The 16,939-nt window shown below is 40.7% G+C and overlaps 1 protein-coding gene across 1 annotated transcript in view; it reads right to left on the bottom strand.

Moving 5' to 3' along the window:
• Positions 1-10,675: 10,675 nt before the first annotated feature.
• The window catches only part of rad54b (RAD54 homolog B), a 205,160-nt gene continuing 198,896 nt past the window's right edge, over positions 10,676-16,939 (bottom strand). Inside the window, exon 14 of the mRNA XM_060823670.1 lies at positions 10,676-11,879. Coding sequence (XP_060679653.1) covers positions 11,656-11,879 — 224 coding nt within the window. The 3' untranslated portion in view covers positions 10,676-11,655. The remainder of the gene's footprint in view (positions 11,880-16,939) is intronic.

Here is a 16,939-nt window from a genome sequence, read left to right on the forward strand (position 1 = left end):
GCAACCGTGGAGCAAACCCATACTTTTTGATGTTCCCCCACAGGCGTCAACAGAACATCAGACGCCTGCTAAAATAAAACAAATATTTATCCTTTGTTAATAGAAAATAGTATTGTCATAGACTCCCGCACTGATCCCGCAGGACCCTGAATTAACATAAGTAAGTTTGAGCTGTAAGAGTAGTACTGGTAGATTTAACAATGTTATGTTTGTAAGGATTAGCAAACTGAAGTTCCGGCCTTTAATCCGTGGACATACTGATCCTGGCGGAGGATGGGGACTGGAATTCCTTTCCGTTATTGGTTCCTCCACGTTGAACGTTCACTTCTGCGTTCATTGCTAAAGAAAGGCCAACTGGGATAAGGCATTGGATAGTGCTTTAACCCATGAAAAAGTACATTGTGCAAGACGGCGAAAGAGCAAAGCAATCTTAGAAATGTGATAGAGAAATTGATGGAGTTCATTTTTAATAGTTTTGCTGGTAGTAGAACCCTGCTTTTAGCAAACCATTTGTGAAAACTTATATTTTGTAGTACTTTCGAATTTTGAAATAATTGTAAACAAAGTCAGTTAAGTAAAATTACACGTCAAATTTAATATTTGACCAATGCCAGAAAACTATTTGATCACCTATAAAGTTCAGTATCCTCCAGAAGTTACCATTCAATTGAAATTCAGTCATGGACTGTTTTAATGATAAAGATTAGTGTTATCAAAGACAAGTAAAAATAACAAGCTATAAAATTTAGTTATGAAACTCTAAATTTCCGAATCCCAGCCATTTCTGTGAATCTAGAATTGTCTTTATTAAAAAGTATATCTGGGTCAGCGTCTGAGTACCGCTATTGGCTACTATGGGCTCTATTTGGGAGATGGAACGTGAAACATTGAGTGAGGTCACATGGTGGATGACTTCAAGTCACTGTAGGTCCTGCAAGAGCCTAGTTGCTGACTGCAGCATTTTGTCTTGCACTGGGCAGCTTACTCCAGCTATCTATGGCACCTAACAAGGGCAGTACTGGTGAGGCATGCATGCTGTCATCCGGAGTGAGGAGAGCAGGTGCCTTTCATATATTTTTTTCTCTGAGACTGTCTCAACACACCTTGGGCTCTGCATGAGACAGTGCATGAGTAATGTGACACTCTGGAAGTTCCTGTCAATATTATATCCAGAGCTAAATATTATAACCATCCATCCATGGCTGGCTGCCATGAAAACTGCCTGGGGAAGTTCCATTAAGTTTGACACTGCTGTCTTATTTAGAAAGCTGACCACTCATTTCACATTTGGCAAATAAGCCCAATGATCTGCAAAACCCAGACACACTGGATTCCTCCACATTCCAAGCTATTAAATCAAGGTAATTGACAGGCTGCCCAGCATACCAACTATTTTATGGTGTATTCCCACAGCTTTGCTAAACCGGGTTTTCAAAGTTCTCTGCAGCAGAGCTAGTATTTGATCAAGCTCTCCAGCAAGGTTAATATTTAGTCTTATCACCTGCACATCAAAGAACTTGCAGGCAGTGTTGTCCCAATTTGTCTGCTTTCTTTTTTCCAGACCAGTGTTGTTGAAGGACTCTTGGATTGATGTTGCATCTAATATATGGTACACACTGTTGCTGTGGTATGCTGACTGAATGTTTATTTTGTTGGAAGGGATACTGTCCAAATATGATGCTTTGGTCCAGATCCTGTCAAGTATTTGGTTGTTGCTGGAGTTACATTCACCCAGCCAAGTACAGGGTTTTCCATCATTCTGCTGCCTTGTGTCTTGCAGATGATGAATAGGTGTTGGGGAGTCAGGAGGTAAATTGTTCACTGCAGAATTCCAGTGTCCATCTTGCTTTTGTTGCCACAGTATTTATAGGGCTGGCCCAGTTAAGTTCTTGGTCAATAGTTACCTACATGGATATGGATAATGAAGAATTCAGTGATAGTAATGCCAGTGAAAATGGTTATATTCTCTTTTGTTCAAGATGATCATTGCCCATCAGCTAATTGCTCAGACATGTACTGAACACAAAAAGCAAGATAAAATCCATGCTCAATTTTTTCCCCCATCATCAGTACAGTATTAGAAGGTGCCACTGGCAGTACTATCAAGTAGAATTTGCTGAGCAATAACCTACTCAGTTTGGATTCTACCAGGGCCACTCTGTTCCTAAATCTCGTTACATCCCAAACATGGACAGAAGAGATGAATACATAGTGAGAGAAGAATGTTCACTCCTGATGTCATGACAGTATTCGGCAGAAAATGGTATCAAAGTGCCCAAGCAAAACTAAAGGCAATAGAAATCGGGAAAATCGCCCCATCATTCATGTTTTAGTAGTGCAACGGAAGATGGTTCTGATTGCTGGAAGTCATTCACCTCAGATTCTGGATCAGTGGTGCTGGAAGAGCACAGCAGTTCAGGCAGCATCCAACGAGCAGCGAAATCGACATTTCGGGCAAAAGCCCTTCATCAGGAATAAAGGCAGTGAGCCGGAAGCATGGAGAGATAAGCTAGGGGAGGATGGGGGTGGGGAGAGAGTAGCATAGAGTACAATGGGTGAGTGGGGGAGGAGATGAAGGTGATAGGTCAGGGAGGAGAGGGTGGGGTGGATAGGTGGAAAAGGAGCTAGGCAGGTCGGACAGGTTCGGACAAGTCATGGGGACAGTGCTGAGCTGGAAGTTTGAAACTAGGATGAGGTGGGGGAAGGGGAAATGAGGAAGCTGTTGAAGTCCACGTTGATGCCCTGGGGTTGAAGTGCTCCGAGGCGGAAGATGAGGCATTCTTCCTCCAGGTGTCTGGTGGTGAGGGAGCGGCGGTGAAGGAGGCCCAGGACCTCCATGTCCTCGGCAGAGTGGGAGGGGGAGTTGAAATGTTGGGCCACGGGGCGGTGTGGTTGATTGGTGCGGGTGTCTCGGAGATGTTCCCTAAAGCACTCTGCTAGAAGGCACCCAGTCTCCCCAATGTAGAGGAGACTGCATCGGGAGCAACGGATACAATAAATGATATTAGTGGATGTGCAGGTAAAACTTCGATGGATGTGGAAGGCTCCTTTCGGGCCTTGGATAGAAGTGAGGGAGGAGGTGTGGGCACAGGTTTTACAGTTTCTGCAGTTGCAGGGGAAAGTGCCAGGATGGGAGGGTGGGTTGTAGGGGGGGGGGGGTGTGGACCTGACCAGGTAGTCACGGAGGGAACGGACTTTGCGGAAGGTGGAAAGGGGTGGGGAGGGAAATATATCCCTGGTGGTGGTGTCTTTTTGGAGGTGGCAGAAATGTCAGCGGATAATTTGGTTTATGCGAAGGTTTGTAGGGTGGAAGGTGAGCACCAGGGGCGTTCTGTCCTTGTTACGGTTGGAGGGGTGTGGTCTGAGGGCGGAGGTGTGGGATGTGGACGAGATGCATTGGAGGGCATCTTTGACCACATGGGAAGGGAAATTGTAGTCTCTAAAGAAGGAGGCCATCTGGTGTGTTCTATGGTGGAACTGGTCCTCCTGGGAGCAGATACGGCAGAGGCGGAGGAATTGGGAATATGGGATGGCATGTTTGCAAGAGATAGGGTGGGAAGAGGTGTAATCCAAGTAGCTGTGGGAGTCGGTGGGTTTGTAAAAAATGTCAATGTCAAGTCGGTCGTCATTAATGGATTTTACCTCGTCATTCACCTCTGAGTCAAGTCATCACTGGAATACTTCAGGGCAGTGTCCTAGGTACAACTATCTTCAGCTGCTTTATCAATTAGCTTCCCTATCATAAGGTTATAAGTTAGAATATTGTTGATAACAGTACAATATTCACCAAAATCCATAACTATTCAGATATTGATGTCCAAACATAGCAAAACCTGTACAACATTTAGACTGGGGCTAATTGAAAGCTACTAGCATTTTTGCCTCCAGGTAATGACCATCTGCCCTTGACATTCATTAGTACTACCACTACAGAATCCCAGCACTATCAATAATTTAGTGGCTAACATTGACCAGAGGCTGAACTGGACAACCTTATTAATACTGTAGCAACAAAGGCAGGTCAGAGGCTGGGACTACTGTGGCAAGTAACTCACTCCCAAAGCACAAGTCAAGAGTGTAATGGAATATTTTTCATTTGCCAATATCAGTGCAGCTTCCACAACACAAGAAATACAGTGTTAAAGAACCTATCTGAGGTCGCTCAGGAAATCCCTAATGGACTTGATCTGTAGCCTCTCATGGTTCTTCTTGGAGATTGTACTCTGTGGTAATCTGGAATATAACTCCTACAGACAGTTTAGTATAAATTATTACCTTTATTTACCAATGGCATAAATGTTACACTATATAGATACCTACAAGCCAGACTTGAGCTGAGGTTCTAAAGCCTATAGCAGAGGAGTGGTGGCAGCTCTTAACCCTAAGACCTCTCTTTGGCTTAACACCCCCTCGCGCTTATTACTGCAAACAAGCTAACTTTATACAGAAACTGATATTAAAATTACAAAAATGCCACATGTCCTTAATCAGATAAGCAGCAATAAAATGGTAAAAGTTTGCAGAGGAAGAGAAACTCTGACAGGGCTGAGTATGCTTGACTAATTAAGTTACATGCACATCAAAGTGGGAACCCTGGATCAACTTCGGCCAGATGGTCAATTGCTTTGGTTAGTACATCATGACAAGAGACTAGTCGAAATTATGTGGGAAAAGGTCATGAGGTAATCTTGCTCAGCTAACATGTTCAGTATCACTGTCCTACAAAATGGCTTTTTCCTTTTAAAATCATCTTAGATTCCCAGAATACAAATTAAATACATAACATTCCCAGATCTCAAACTCTAGGGAATAACACACACACATTCAATCCAATTCAAGCCAATGCACACTCAAATCAGATCATAAAGAGTTAAACTTTTCACCAGCTTCCGTCCTATCTCTCTCCCTCTCTCCATGTCCCTTGAACCCTTGGGTCAATGAATGTAATTTATAGAAGAATGTTTTCTCTTTCTCACTCACACATGAACATCTTCCAGCTTTCAGCCTTCATGTTTTCCTAGCCTGTAAGGGTAATGAGACATTCACTTCCCGGAACAGTCAAGATGAGGGAGCTGACTTTCATAATTCAAAACTGCTCATTGTGGTACACATGAAAATATATTAGGACTGTTCTATTATGTGCTTATTTCACTCAGCTTATTAAATTACAAGTTATTTTCCTATTGAGTATGAGCTTTGTTAAGAATTTTCGATATAACCAGAAGTTTTAGTTATCCGATATCCTACTGTGAAAATGTGCAATCTTCCAGCCCTAGGGTGAGAAGGAAGTACTGCCACACATTCCACAAGTGAACAAATGCTATCACCTTATTTACACCGACCCATTGACATTAACACATATCTTTAATTCTTCTGAACAAATGCCACCCCCACGACTGTGGTCAAGCGCTTTCCCGCATCTTCTGTAACAGATGTGTCACATCTAAAGCTACAAGCTTTCTCAACAGCAATCCATTTTCAACATTCACTCACCTCATGATTGGCGCATTATGGTAGCAGTATGCACTGTCTACAAGACGCACTGTTTAAATTAATCTAAGTTTCCTTAACACACCTTCTAAACCAATTTTTATCACCTAGAAGGACAAGAGCATCAGGTACGTAGGTACATGACCCTTCTGCAAGTTCCATTTACAAGTCAGCATGGTGTATGCTTGAAGTATATCACTTCTCCTGGATTCCAATCCCAATATTGATGTGAGTGTTCCTACTCCCCAAACATTACGCAAATTCAAAAAGGCAACTCAGCATCTTCTTCTCAAGGGCGTTTAGGGAGGGCAATAAATGCTGGCCTAGCAAGCAGTACTCCATCTCACAACAGGACATTTAAAAAAATAGAAACATTGAGTCTTTCAGTATGTGAAATGTTACAGTGCCAAACACAATGCACTGATTGCTGAATATCCTCACTTCTGACCTTATGATGGAAGGAACATCATTGGTAAAGCAATAATGTGATTATTTGGATTCTGTGAAGACTCCTTGATGCCACACACTATCAAACGCTGTCCTCATTTCATCTCTCAACTTCAGTCTTTTCTCCATGGTTTATTCAACTGACATTTTGATAGTCACGCATGAACCTAAAATAGCAAAACCTCCCTCCAACATTACCTTTCATTCTCTTCACTCTGCTACGCTGGGATGAAGCTTCCTTATTGATCATTCCTAAATCTCTACCCAAGATGATATGAAATGTGTCAATGTGGTCTTGATTGATCCATCCTTCATTTATATCATCCTCCTGAAAGAAAATCACCTTACTTTAATTTGATTCAAATTAAGAGTTATTCTTATAAAGGACCCATGGAAGAAATTTACCTTCCCTGATGGAATGTATCACCAGGCCACAATCACAGCTTCAGTATGAGGACTATTTCACAAATATCATGCATTTTTATTTGCAATCACACTAAAATGCACATGCCACTGTCAACAGAAATGAAAAATAAAGTTTATTTTGTCTGAACATATAGTATTGTTATTATTTTATTTAATATTTGAGAAAACACGTTCATATTTAAAAATATTTAGAAGATATTCACTTGATGGGTTTATTAGAAACATATTGTGTAATGCAGAAGCACATTTATAATCTTTTACCTAAATTGAGATAGGTGACTTTACCCAGTTCAGCAGTTGGGGATTATTTACCAGTATTATAACATAGGAACTATCGAATTTCAACTTACAGTATCTGATTGTCATACCTGAGATTTTTCATGGAATAAGATGTTTTTTGTTTAAAACTAAAGACTGAAAATAATTGCCATGATCACCTAGCCACAGGTTGAGATAATTCCAGGAGACCCATACAGAATAAAATAACAGTCTGCACTAAAATTAGTGCTTTACCAAATAAATCAAAACCAGACAAGTGAATCAGTATCAAGAAATTTGTTTCTTCTGTTTTAAATTCATACTTGTATGATATTTCACATACTGAGATGAAAGGGTTATCTGAAAGATAGCTTGACAAGACAATGAAGCTAGGCTGAGGAATATACACTGGGTTATATTGTGAACTGTATGAGAAATCGGTTCAATTGGGCCTGCACTGACTAGAGTTTAGGAGAATGAGAGGCATCTGACTGAAATGTATTTGAGACAGACGAGATGCACGGAAGGTGCTTCCCCACCTGATGAGCCTGAAGCGAGTGGTCACTGTCTCAGAATATGGAGTAGGTCATTTAAGACTGAGATAAGAAAATATTTCTTAACTCACAGGATGGTCAACTTGTGCAATTTTCTACCTCAGAAAGCTTTGGGGGCTATGTCACTGAGTATATTAAAGGAAGAGATTGATAAATTTTACTTTTTTTAAATTCACTAGTAGGACGTGGAAATTGCTGTCTGGGTTAGTGTTTGCTACCTGTCCCGGTTAACCTTGAGAAGATGATGGTGAGCTGCCTTCTTGAACTGCTGCAATCCAGGTTCTTTTAGTGATGGAATTCTAGGATTTTGACCCAGTAACAGTGAAGGAGTGACAATATATTTCCAAGTCAGGATAGTGAGTGGCTTGCAGGGGAATTTGCAGGTGGTGTTCCAATTTATCTACTACTCTAGATGGAATTAGAATGTGTAATCTAAGGATCTTTTGCGAATATCTATATTACATCTTGCAGATAGTACACACTGCTGCTACTGAGTATCTGTGGTGGAGCAACTGAATGTTTGTGGATTTAGTGTCCTTAGTGGACTCCTTTGTCCTAGATGGTGTCAAGCTTCTTGAGAGTTGTTGGAGTTGCACTGATCCAGGCAATGGGAACTATTCTAATACACTCCTGACTTGTGTCTTATCGCTGATGGTTTTGGGGAGTCAGGTGTTGAGTTACTTGCCGCAGCATTCCAAGCCTTTGACCTACTCTTATGACCAATGTATTTATGTGGCAAGTCTATTTCAATTTCTGGTCAATGATAATATTGATAGGGGGGATTCAGTGATGACAACAATATTAAATGTCAAGGGGTGGTGATTACATTGTCTCTTTTTGGAGATGGTCAGTGCATTGCATTGGTGGTGCATGTTACTTGCCACTTTTCAGTCCTGGTCTGGATATTGTCCAGTATCGCTGCATTAGTCAGTTGGAATACTGTGAACAGTTCCGGTCGCTTTACCTAAGGAAATAAATATCGACAGTGGAGGCAATCCAGAGACAGTTCACTAGGTCGATCCTGAGTTTGGAGGGATTTTCTTATGAGGAAATGTTGAAAAGGTTGGAGTTTCAGACAATGAGAGGATACCTTATTGAAACACACAAGATTCTTAGGGAGCTTGACAGGGTATAATTAGAGAGACTGTTTCCCTTTGAGTGTGTGTCTAGGACCAGATGGCATCATTTGAGAGTTAGGGACTGCCCATTTAAACAGAGATGGAAGGATTTTTTTTTCCTCCGAGGGTGAATCTGTATAATTCTTTACTGCAGACTGCTGGGTTGATAACAACATTCAAGACTGAGATATTAAGGGGATCGAGGGTTATGGGGAAAAGGTCGGAAAGTCAAATTGAGGAAGATCAGATCAGCCACAATCTCACTGAATGGCATAATGGACTCAATTGACTGAATGATCTACTTCTGTTCTTATGGTCTTATCATCCTATCTCCTGAAAAAGCCACTTTTTCAACATTGTGAAAAATAAGACATAAAACATTTCATATTTTAAATATGATTTGGAATATTTTAAATATATTTGCAGAGACAATCCTAGTAAATAACAAGATACAAGGACTGTATCTCGGCCTGATTTCAGTAAGTGTATGCTAAAACCACACTGCTAAATACTATTTGAGCAAACTTTCAAAGCGCAATTGAAGCAGCAGTAGGAATGCCAACAGTTACTTCAAGAGATGAAGTTTGGTGTTGGAGTCACAGAAGTGGCCCTGCAAGGGTACGAAATGCAGTCAGGTCCTGTGTCACACAAAATTCATGGAGGTGAGACGGTCCTGAATAAACACGTGGATTACTGGAAAGTTGCTACCTCACAAACAGGGCAGGAGCAAAACATACCTGGCCCCTTAGAACAGCCAGAAAGACTGTCACAAACTGTGGGTTCTCCCTCTCTGTTGAGAAACCTCAGAATCAAAGATGGATGTAGCCTCAATAGCATTACTGCCTGAAGAGAAGGAGGAAGCTCTCCCGAGACACTTGGCATAAGAGACGGGCTACAGTCTGATACATACTGCTTATGTCCAAGTCAAGAGTTGGAGGAACCAGGTCTGAGGCAAAACTATCCCAGGAGAACCTACAAGAAGCAGCCTACATCCCCAGACTTTTTAACGCGCAGCCCGGTAGTAGTTGGATCTCATTTCCAGTTGATCCAAAATCACATACCTCTGCCAGTTATCTTAACCTTGTCAAAAATACCAATATGGATTCCCCTCATTCTCAAATTGCCAAATAAAACTAATAGCATCTCAGAATTAGAGGCTTAGGGTCGTAATACTACTTATAAATGTCAATTCTTGAATGGTTTTAGCATGTGGTGCCACAGGGAAAGTAAGGCTCCTAATAACCCAACTACTGCAGGTCCGCAAGCAGTCAGAAAGATTACTCATCGTTTTTCATTGGCCTCAATGTCATTCATCGGAAAAGGATCTTTCCACATACTGGGCCCAATCTTCTACAGCAGGATCAAACAAGACAAGCTTCCCAAATAAAGACAAGGTGCCAGAAATGCTTACCCCAACTCAAAGATGACTCTGTGAGCGAATTTTCTTCAATTGTGTACTGTTTTCTCTCATTGCCACTAAAATAACTGCAGGGGTTGGTATCCCATCACCAAGTCACCCTTTGTTTACATGTGCACAGTACACAGGTTCTGACCAGCCAGCTCAGAGCAAGTCCCTAGAATGAGACTTTCTGAATCTCTTGTTTCTATGTAATCCAAGGCTCCCTGATTGGCTCAGGTTAACAACCACTGCCGCGTGACCGAACACTTCAACTCCCCGTCTCACTCTGCCGAGGACTTGCAGGTCCTGGGCCACCTCCATGCCCACTCCCTTACTACCTGATGTTTGGAGGAAGAACGCCTCATCTTCTGCCTTGGGACCCTCCAACCCCATGGCATCAATGTGGATTTCACCAGTTTCCTCATTTCCCCTCCCTCCCCCCCCCCCCCCCCACTTTACTCCAGTTCCAACTTTACAGCTCAGCACCATCCGTCCTTCTTTCTTTCCACCTATCTGCATCAACCCCCCGACCTATTATACTCTCAGCTACCTTACCCCTAGCCCTAGCCCCCTCCCATTTATCTCTCCACCCCCGAAGCTCCCAGCCTCATTCCTAATGAAGGGCTTTTGCCTGAAGTATCGATTCTCTGCTCCTCAGATGCTGCCTGACCTGCTGTGCTTTTCTAGCACCACACTCTTGACTCTGATCTCCTGTATTCTGCAATACTCACTTTCACTTCAGATTAACAATCTCAATCAAGGATCTCATAGTCAATGAGATCCACCTGGCCCTTGTTCCAATCACTACAGTAATGTTAATCTTCTCTGAGTTAACAATGAAATAGAGAACAATTGAACATCTTACAGGAAAACAGCTTTACTGAAATGGATTGTCACTAGCATTACCACGAACAGTTTTGCAGGCAGAGCAGATCTTTTAATGACTCTACAATTCACCAGCTCGCACAAATAAAAGTTATAGATTTTGTCTGAATGTAAGAATCTTTTATTTTCCCTTTCCAAATAAAACATAAATCCACTTCTTTACATGATAAACTTCCCGCATATTGGCATGCTAGCTCCCCCATTAGTTGAACAAGTAAATTCAGACCTTATTTTTTATGAAGTATAACCAGGAAGGTTTGATCCCTGACCAGTGATGAGCTAGTTGAGTGAAATTCTCCTAACTGCTTCAGGGCTAGGGTGGAATCCGATTTGGTCTCTATCAAATTTGCTACCTACAGGACAAAGGTTTTTTAAAATTAAATTATCAGCTGTAAAGCTTTGAGATGTCCTGGAGATGCGAAATTTGTTATACAAGTACAGTTTATTTCTAGCCATTTGACCCCTACTGGAAAGTATGTGTGGAGTGTCTGTCAACAGCGAGCTAGAAACAGAATTATACTTATGATCATCAGAGCTTACAACCATACAGAATATTTTATAGCAAACTGCAAAGTAAACAAAATTTACTCACAATGTCTGTTTTAACAGTCTCTATGACTTCCAGCAAACTGAATTAGTGTCTGTATTTCCACTCACTCTCATTACTAGAGTCTCCTGAGAAGATTGGCAGGGCAAGTATCCAATTATAAGGCCCCCAGATGATATGTCAATTTGCTATGCAAAAATAATGGGGCACGAACTGACAATGTCAATATTATCACACTAAATCAGCATCAGAGTGGTTGGTCTGAGAAATAGTTGGAATTAAGGGATGGTGTTGGGATGGGCTGAAGGGAGTTTATTCTAGTCAAACTGATGGATTGCTGACTCTGTACTTGTTTAATCAGTGATATCAAGTTCATAAACTGCAAAAAAACAAATACAAAGTAAACCCCACGAACTCAGACAGGGTGAGTACAGTGCCAAAATATTTATCCAGAACTTATAACCAAGTTCCTAAAAAAGGGTAAATCCAATTACAAATTTAATTGCATGTGTACATATTTTCATCCTTTCCTCAGCTGGATATGGCCGATGGTTTTGTTGTGTTTTGAAAGATGAAGGTGATATTTTCTTTAACTTTTTCAAGAACAGGATCAGGGAAGTGTTGAGTTCCTCCAGAAAAATGTTTCCAGAACATCAGATCTGACATAGAGAGGTGTTTTTGGGCATCAGACCTCTTTGAAGTATGGCCAAGTTGACAGGCTCTAGGAGTTGCAGCGTTTTTAGTAGAGAGATTATCTGGAATGAAAGCATGAATTCATTTAAATATTAGAGATTCAGTTGAATGTTTTTATATTTTCAGAACAGTTCTGACAGTTAAAACTGGTGAAGTTCAACCTTTGGTATGACACATTATCCAGCGTTCACTTTGGGGAATTTCAGAAAGATGATGATGATAATGCAACTAAAATGAGGGTAACCAGAGCCTGTAGTAAGAGAAAGGACTTTAAGGGAGGGTAAATCAGGAGACAGAAATATGAAGAGTGGCTTGAAAGAAACAGAAATGGAAAATCAGGAATCAATTCAAATCAAGTAATACTGGAAAAAAAGGCAGCAGAATCTGAGAAAAGCAAACAAACTGATTTTTAAAAGGTCTCAGAATGAAATATACCACAGTAAGGCACAATTAACATACTGCACATTCAATATATCAACAAGAGTAAGGGGAGAGTTTCCAGGCCAATCTTTAAATCTACTTACGTGCTGTAATTTATATAATAGTTTGGCCTTTTAGACAGTGTGATAACATCAGGATGATGATGCTTTGAACAAAATTACTTCACTATCGGCCAACTATTTAACTGACCACTGAACATTCCAGTTCTGCATCAGTGATACTAAGGAAGATTCAGCAGTCAAGCAACATAGCTAAATCCAGTAATGCAAAGAAAACTGCTGGTGCCAGTGAACAACATGCATGTCTGCATAGGAAAATTTTAACTTTTTTTCACATTAATCCCATAATGAAGCAGACTAATGCCAGAACCAGCGAGAGAGATTGATGGAAATTATTTATGTTTTCTAGATTAGGCAATAAAAATAAATCTGGAACTAAATTGGGGATACGGATTAGACTCATGTTGGCAGATTTGGGTCAATGTGTTATCCCAACATATGATAAACAATAGGTCTGTGTGTGTATTTGTGGGTAAGAAAGTCTAAATCTTCAATTTGTATAAGTCTAAAATAGTTAGTAGTTGACAATAAAATGAAACCTACAGCTTGAAATATTCAGAAGCTAGCCTTAAGCAAGGTTTTGCAGTGAAAGAGCAGACTAATTAAGAACCAGCTGAAATTAGACCCTCATCAATTGACTAACTTTATGTTCAGAGTGTATACATTCAGCAAGCAAACTGAGTTCAAGTTGAGACTGAGTGCATGCATTTTCTGGGTAAGAAAGTCTAAAATTTCAATTTTTACAAATCTGATTCAGTTTAATTTAGTTTGTTGTTGGCATGAAACTGAAATCTACTGTTTAAATTCTGATGGTGCTAACCTTAAAAGATTTCTTTTTTCCAAACTTTGCAGTGAAAGAGCAAATTAATTAAGAATCATCTGAAGCTAGAACATCATTAAGTGGCTCAGATAGACCTTTTAAGTTGTGAGCAAATACAGGTAGCCAATTTAATGCAACTTAGCTCCTGAAAGTGCTGTAGTTAAGCATCTCTCAGAGTTAAATTGAGAAAGGAGTGGGGTGTTTGATTGTTTTTACAGAAATAAAGCAGCTGATTGGTTAAATTAACAATTTCCAGAGACACAGATGATTAGATTAGATTAAACTTACAGTGTGGAAACAGGCCCTTCGGAGCCAAGTATGGAAAGGCAAAATGTGTCAGCACAGGTTTGGAGGGCCAAAGGTCCAGTTCCGGTGCCATATTATTCTTTGATCTAAATGCTTAGCTGAACAATTGGTGTACAAGGAAAAGCTTTCAGTGCACAGGGTACTGGCACCAATACTGTGATAGAAGGGAACTGTTACTGTGTAATGGGCTTCACTTGAATAATGCTGGGAACAGTGTCGTGGTGAATAACTAGTTTGTAGAGAGAGCATTAATCTAATTGATGGGGTGGGGAGAAGATTGGAGGAGGGTTCTGGAGAAGAGACACATTGGCTGATAAAGCAGAAGACTAGGGCAACATTATATGGCAGTTAATTAGGCAATGATTCCCAGAGTGGGACTGCAATGGACAGAGTGCATAAACCTTTAAAAAAAGCAAATATGATCAAAGTGAGAAAGAATGGCAACAAGGCCAAATTAATGGCTCTTTACTTCAATGCCCATAAAATTCAGAAGAACATAAATGAATTATCTCAAATATAATAGAACAGTAATTAATGGGTATGATGTTATAGCCACTATAGACAGTTACATGGAGATCAAAGCTGGGAAACAAATATTCACAGGTTTCTGACTTTTCAAAGGGCAAGATTTCAAAATTTTGGTGTGGTGGAGTAACTTTGTGAATATAGAATGGAATAAACATGATAGCAAGAAATGATCTTTCATTGGAAAATGTAGAATCATGGTTGGTGGTAAGAAATAACAAATGGGAAAAAAAAGACATTAGTGGGAGCATTCTATTGGAAGATCAGAAAAGGTTTTCTAGATGATCTTGAGTATGAAAGGATATTCTTGAGCAAAGGTTGAGTAGACTGGGCATGTACTCAAGTTTAGAAGAATCATACATGATCTTTTCGAAACATACAAGATTCTTAAGGGTTTTGTGAGGGTAGCTGTGGAAAGGTTGTTGCCCCTTGTAGGAGAGCTTGGGACATATGATCATAATTTCAGAGTAAGGGAGTGGCCATTTAAAAAAGATGAGGAGGAATTTCTTCCTCAGAGGGTGGTGAATGTGCGGAACTCTATGCCACAGCAGGCTGCAGAGGTTAGATATTTAAGACTATTCAGGGCTTAGATGGAGTCACACATAGATAGCGTAGTAAAGGAGATGTTTGGTACGTTTGCCTTTATTTGGTCAGTGCATTGAATATGTCATGTTGTGACTATACAGGACATTGATTAGGCCACTTTTGGAATACTGTGCTCATTCTGGTCTCGTTGCTGTAGGAAAGCTGTAGCTCAACTTGAAAAGGTTCAGAAAAGATTTACAGGCATGTTGCCAGGGTTGGAGAGTTTGAGCTATAAAGAGAGGCTGAATAGACTAGGGGTATTTCCCCTGGAGCATTGGAGGCTGGAGGGTGACCTTATGGAGGCTTATAAAATCTGACAGGCATGAATAGGGTGAATAGCCAATGCCTTTTCCCAGGGTAGGGAACTCCAAAACTAGAGGACACAGGTTTAAGGTGAGAGGGAAGGAGATAAAAAGGAGCTCTGGGGCAACGTTTTTACGGAGGGTGGTGGATGCTTGGAATGAACTGCCAATAGACATGATGGAGGCTGGTACAATTACAGCCATTTAAAAGGCAGATGGATGGCTACATGAATAGGAAGGGTTTAGATGGATATGGTCCAAATACTGGCAAATGAGTCTAGATTAATTTAGGTTATCTGTTTGTCGTGGACAACTTGGACTAAAGGGTCTGTTTCCATGTTATACAACTCTGTGACAGATTTTTTTTTATATATAAGTGAGAGAATCAAGGATTATGGAGAAAAAGCAGGAAATGGAATTGAAGGTTCCCAGATTAGCCATGGTCTCAATGAATGGTGGAGCAGACTTGACAGGCTGAATGGTCTACTTATAGTCTTCCGATAATTATATATACATGATGCACTTAAACATTTTGTGACTTGAAATACAGGTTGGAATCTTTTAAGGCCATGTGACTTGGGCTATGATGAAATTTGGGGCAGAATCAGATGAAAAGGTTGAAAAAATCATCTCAAAGTCACAAGCGTTTTCTACAGTTTTGCTAAGCATGTCGGTAGAGTTTCTCACCATGAGTGGCAGGCTGCCAGTTAAGAGGGTTAGAACTTGTTAAGCACCTTAGTGAGACCACAAAACATCATATTGTGCCTCAGTGCCTTTTTTCCCCTCAACCAGAGCTACCTGGCTTATATTACTTCTGTCTAGCCTTGATGATTCCTGCAGGCACAAAGCCTGAAAGCATCTCATGGTTGATAGCAAGCCTCAATTCAGTCAAGAGAGTTTTTTCAGGGTTCTCAGAACAGTAAAGAAAAGGCAGCCTCCAATACCTGTCCAGGTGTTTGGACATGTATTAGCTGGTTGGCGTGGTCAGATTCAGAATCCTCTCCCAGTAATGTAATGGAACCAAACCGACCACGGAACAAGCTATCCTAGATCTGGTCCTGTGTTATGAGACAGAATAATTAATGATATCATAGTTTGGGATTCTCCTGAAAGGCGCAATCACAGTATAGTTGAATTTTGAATACAGATGGACAGTGTGAAGATAAAATTCAATAACATGATTCTGTGCTTAAGGGAAACTACACAGGATGAGGGAGGACTTGGCTAAGTAGACTGGAAACAAAGACTTTATGGTGGGACAGTTGACGAGCAGTGGAGGACTTCCAAAGCAATTTTTCAAAGTGCTTAGCAGAAGCATATTCCAATGAAAAGGAAGGACTGTAAGAAAAGGGGTAATATGCCATGTGTGTCTCAGGAAATAAGGAAAGCTAACAAATTGAAAGAGAAGGCATACAAAGTGTCCAAGCTCAGCGGGAAACAAGAAGATTGGGAAAGCATTAAAGGTTAATAGAAAGCCAGAAAAATAGCTATAAAGAAAATTAAGACAGAACATGAGAAAAAACTGGCACAGAATATAAAGACAGATAGCAAATGTTTCTATAAATATATAAAATGAACAGGAGTGACTAAAATAAATCTCGGTCCTTTAGAGGACGAACAAAAAATTACGAAAATTACAGCACAGGATCAGGCCCTTTGGCCCTCCAAACTTGCACTGATCCAGATCTTCTATCTAAACCTGTTAATTTTTTCTAAGGAACTGTATCCCTCTGTTTCCTGCCCATTCATGTATCTGTCCAGATACATCTAAAATGACGGCATCGTGCCCACCTCTACCACCTCTGCTAGCAACGCGTTCCAGGCACCCACCACCCTCTGTGTAACATGCAGATCTCCCTTAAAGTTTTCCCCTCTCACCTTGCACTCGTGACCCCTAGTAATTGAGTCCCCCAATCTGGGAAAATGCTTCTTGCTATCCACCGTCTATATCTCTTGTGATTTTGTAGACCTCAATCAGGTTCCCCAACCCCCCAACTTCTGTCTTTCTAATGAAAATAATCCGAATCTACTCAACTTCTCTTCATAGCTAGTGCCCTCCATACCAGGCAACATCCTGTTGAACC

The sequence above is a fragment of the Hemiscyllium ocellatum genome, chromosome 4 (genome assembly GCF_020745735.1).
Source record: "Hemiscyllium ocellatum isolate sHemOce1 chromosome 4, sHemOce1.pat.X.cur, whole genome shotgun sequence".
Lineage (NCBI taxonomy): Eukaryota > Metazoa > Chordata > Chondrichthyes > Orectolobiformes > Hemiscylliidae > Hemiscyllium > Hemiscyllium ocellatum.